The sequence below is a fragment of the Buceros rhinoceros genome, unplaced genomic scaffold, assembly GCF_000710305.1.
Source record: "Buceros rhinoceros silvestris isolate BGI_N320 unplaced genomic scaffold, ASM71030v1 scaffold34139, whole genome shotgun sequence".
NCBI classification, from domain to species: domain Eukaryota; kingdom Metazoa; phylum Chordata; class Aves; order Bucerotiformes; family Bucerotidae; genus Buceros; species Buceros rhinoceros.
Window position 1 is genome coordinate 6,438 of NW_010432670.1, and position 4,511 is coordinate 10,948.

The window sequence follows — 4,511 nt, forward strand, 5'->3', positions numbered from 1 at the left end:
ACCATTAGACAAGACAGAACTTGTTACCTGGCTTATGCATCCTTTCTAAGGCTGAAAAAAGTCACCTGTAACATAAGCTGGTGCTCAGCTAACTCTGGTATCAGTCCTGTTGCCCACACGCAGACATTTGACTGATCACAGCCTTTGAGGGCTCTGCAGAAAAGCTGCAAACAAATGGCAAGGAATGGAAAGATAATGCACTTGCTAAGAATCTTGTAGGTGAAATATTGCCTAAGCTCAACAGATATCTATACATTTAAAGACAACAGAGGAAAAAGTCCTCTGCTATCAAAAGCAGAGACTGACAGCGTCAGGGCCTGAACTGAATTATTACGCTGCTTTAACACAGGGCAGTAACTGAGATCCAATCCTGGATAGCCGCTTAGCACTTCCCAGCTTTTGCTGCTAAACAACAGGAGCTGAATAGCACACCCAGCGCTCCATGGAGATTTGATACTGTCCCCTTCATTCATAATCTGCTAGTGAGCTTTGCTTGCTAGCTTCACCTAAATTGTTAATTAAGAGAAAGCTTTCATGCAGTCTCAGACACCTCTGCAAAACCTATTCGATAGTTCCACTTTGCTGTGTAGGTTGTTAACAGCCCGTGAAGAACAGTCCCGTGTTCAGGCAGCAGGTAAGCACTTCCCTTCTACAGGAAGTAGGAAAGGATAAGGATTATGTACCATCTTGAAAAACTTTTGGGTCCTTTGACTCAACAGCCACCTCCTGGACATGGGTTTACCCTTGCGACCCCAGAAGAAAAAAGTATTCAGATTTGCACATGCTTCAAAAATCTGAAAACTAATGCGACAAGGAAACAGTGAAGGAAAACTGATGATACCGGTCTTTTGCAAGACAGAAAACAGGCTGATAGGAGAGAAGCATTATCCCTAGAATGAAATATGTATCACAACTGCCTTGGTGACACTCAAGCTGCACAGACTGCAGCATCACAGGTCTGAAAAGAGGCAGACAGTGCTGCTGGAATATAGAAGCCTGTCACCCCAACAGGGCCCACAGATTTACGGACATGTCTAAACTGGAATATTCAAGATCAAAATTCACTTTTAAATGCACACACTGCAGAGTGGAGCACAAAGTAGATGCATTCACCCTTTGTACCTGCAGTACCCGCCACAGGAATACATTCCATCAGAAGGTCTCAGTCTACTTCCCCAAAGAAGAACCACTACCAAAATTTCCTCTCTGCAAAAGGAAAGGAGTTGGTAACACATGGGGCCAATACCAGAATCCTAGGATTATTGCCCAATAAATGTTTTTTCTGCCACACTCTAATTACTCCAAAACATATTTGGGAAGACTAAGATGTAAATGGGTCAATATGGACTACAAAAGAGAGGTAAATTAGAAAAAACTTGCTATTTTAGCATCACCTTCTCTAAAGAGAGGCACAGAGCAAAAGCAGACAGGTCTGGAGCACATTTAGTTAGCAAGTCACTCAACAGCCTTATCTCAACAGGACAGAGTAATTTGTCCACACTTTAGTGAACCCCCATTCTTATCCTTCGTAATGAATACAGTGATATAGTCACATGAACAGGTATACAGAAATACCTAACAGAAGAGAGACTGGCTCAAAACACTGCTCCCCCCAGTAATCATACCAACAAATAAGACAAAGAAATCTGTTTGGCAGAGGGTTCTAGCTCTCTCTTTCTTTGTAACATCTTTTAACTTAAAAAAAAGTTGCATTGGAGTCAAATAATCAAGCTCAAGATAGTCACAAAAAATAAAGGATGTATTTTTCTCCAAAGATCAAAACCGTAACTAATGAAGACATTCATATCAGAGAAGTTGAGTGTCCAGAAAAACTCTTCTGCCATATATGTAAAAAAAAAAAAAAAAGATACTGCAATTGCTTTACTGCTCAAGAACTTCCTTGCTCAAACTGCTTAATTCTTCTCTTAAGCAAGTTTTGTCAGTAACTTGCCTTTAACTACAAACAATTTTTCTCTACCACCCTCATCCTACTTAAAGCTCTTCTTTTGTTCTGGAGAGTTTTGTTGCATGCTCCTCTACAAATTTGCTCAAGTGCTCTAAATCTCTGTCCCCGCCTTCAAATTTAATAGGGTTGTTCTTCTTGTTCCTCGGAGCAAAGTAGATAGTGGGGAATCCCTCCACTTTGTAGTGGTCACTCGTCACATCGTTGGCAGTAGCATCCATCTTGGCTATGACTAGGTTTTTCTCATTCTTGTATTTTTTGCCTAGCTCGGTATACACCGGTTCTAGTTTCTTGCAGTGTCCACACCATGGAGCATAGAACTCTATGAGAACATCGTTATTTGGATCCATTACTATGGTATCAAAAGTTTTACCCACTACCACTTTCACAGGCCCTTTGTTATTTTTTGGCACTGGCTGGGACTTCACAATAGGCTTCAGTTTTCCTGGAAAGAAGCAAAACACACACTGTTGTTAGAAAACAGTAAGAGCAATCCTTATGATGTCCCCCAAGAAGAAAGGGCAGGAGTACATCCTCCCACCAGGGAAAAGCTCTGCACCAGTAAATGACCTTACCTCTGTGTGAAACATAGGCTAGCTTGCTGGTGTCGTTTTGGCACAATAACCTTGTGAAACATTGGCAACCATTTGTTTCACAATTCCCTAGAACCTTTCTCCCTCTGTCTATGGCTGTCCATCCACCATGTAGTAGACAGTGATAATAATAGCCCCAAATATGAATGATCAACTCACACTTCAAAGCTGCAAGAATACAGCTAGGTGCCACAGCATAATCTAAGCAAAGGTAATGAACCAAGAAAAAAAACAAACAAAAAAACCCCCAAAAACATCCAAAAGCTTTAAGCCACAGAGCCCTGTGAAGTTGCACGTGTGACTTCACTGTAGCTGCTGTCTCTTTAAAAACTCTAGGAAAACAAAGGGAAAACAATGGAAGTGGCTTTGAGAACCCTATTTTAGACACCCTACCTTTCTTGAATGCCAGCACAAATTGCCGGAGTACATCAGAGTCAAACTCTTCTGGCTCCATGGCATATTTCTTGCCACCTTCATCCAGAATGGCAACATTGACATCCTCTCCACTCTCAAGCAGGCCCAGATCTTTTATTTCAGAGGAATAATCTTCCTCATCAGAAACAGCAAACACATATTCAGGGAAGTCTTTGGCCACCTCCAGGACTTTGCCTCTCCAATACTGTGTAGCTGAAAAACCAGAACACCACAGGATTAGTAATTTCTAGTTAGTTACTGCTTGCTTCCTTCCTCCCCAAGTGGAGGAATGGTAATCTTAGCTAACTCACCAACACGATAGTCGAAACTGAAGTCTACAGAATAATAGACAACCACTAGAGGACGCTTAGCATATCTTTTAGCATCATTGGAAGGCTTGCGATGACCAACTAGAGGCAAAGCATGTTTTAGCACGTGCTCTTTAATCTCTGATCCGTCTGTAGAGTCCTGCTTGAAAAAACAAATGGGAAAAAAGTTCAGAGAAATGGATTTAAGTGGATTTAGTTCTGTTACACACTACTGAAAACTAATATTGGCGCATGCATGAATGGGAAAGAGGGGCATGCTATAAACAATGCTGTCACCATATTCTTATAATCCTAGAGCACTAAAGATAATTTAATATTTTACCCTTAAACTGAATATTGTAATGGTAAATTATTAACCCAGAAGTTACATATTCAAATAATTTCATAAAACTTTCTTGAAAATTTTCAAGGAACAAACAAGTTCCCTCAAAAATCTAGTGGAGTAATTCCAGTGTGAAGATGCGAACTGCTCATACATACAAAGAAACAGAACCTTCAAGCCGTGCACAAACTTTCTAACTTTGGACCAGCTACTCACTTTAAGATCCAAAACATGCATCTTGGCCTCATGTTTTGACTGAAATTTTTCTGGCTGCATGACAACCAGCTTTCCTGGAGATACTTTCAATAGTTTTATAATCTCACTGCTGAAGGTGTGGTGGAACTTGTAATCTTCTCTTAAACCGTTAGCTGAAAAATTAAGGTCCGGGATAAGTCATCAAGAATGAACTTATAGCTCCAACTAAACTCTTGAGACTGCACTGCAAGAAAACTCTCTTCCCATTCCCAATAGGACATGGAACAACCCAGAGTCTCATCCAGGGTTGAGAAGCATGTGAAATTATATATAATTAGAGTAGCACTATTTGAAAGCCATCTACTTGTTGAGTTATTCTACACGCTCAAAAACCTTGAATAGTTCCAAAATACATACAGTGAAACACCTATTTCTTTATAGGTCTCCTACCTCTTGGCTTCCCCCCAAATAACTGAAAGTAGAGCTGGAAAGGAACTCACAAGGTCACTTAGTCAATCTATTTCCTTTGGGGCAGCCTGGGAAACAGTTCTGCATCTTCCCATGCTGTAGCGAACAAATCAGCTCCAAATACAACTATAAATGACAGCAGCCCCAGAAGGCAGCAGAGCCGGGGGGAGAATTGCCTGCACTGCTCTCAAGGCTCTGGCAGCAACCAGGTGTGGCTGCGAGCGGTT

At 41.1% G+C, this 4,511-nt stretch overlaps 1 protein-coding gene across 1 annotated transcript in view; it reads right to left on the bottom strand.

Moving 5' to 3' along the window:
- Positions 1-1,654: 1,654 nt before the first annotated feature.
- The window catches only part of PDIA4 (protein disulfide isomerase family A, member 4), a gene marked incomplete at its 5' end in the record, with an annotated part of 7,992 nt that continues 5,135 nt past the window's right edge, over positions 1,655-4,511 (bottom strand). Inside the window, 4 exons of the mRNA XM_010143855.1 lie at positions 1,655-2,408; positions 2,950-3,183; positions 3,282-3,438; positions 3,838-3,989. Of these exons, the coding sequence (XP_010142157.1) occupies positions 1,993-2,408; positions 2,950-3,183; positions 3,282-3,438; positions 3,838-3,989 (959 nt within the window). The remainder of the gene's footprint in view (positions 2,409-2,949; positions 3,184-3,281; positions 3,439-3,837; positions 3,990-4,511) is intronic.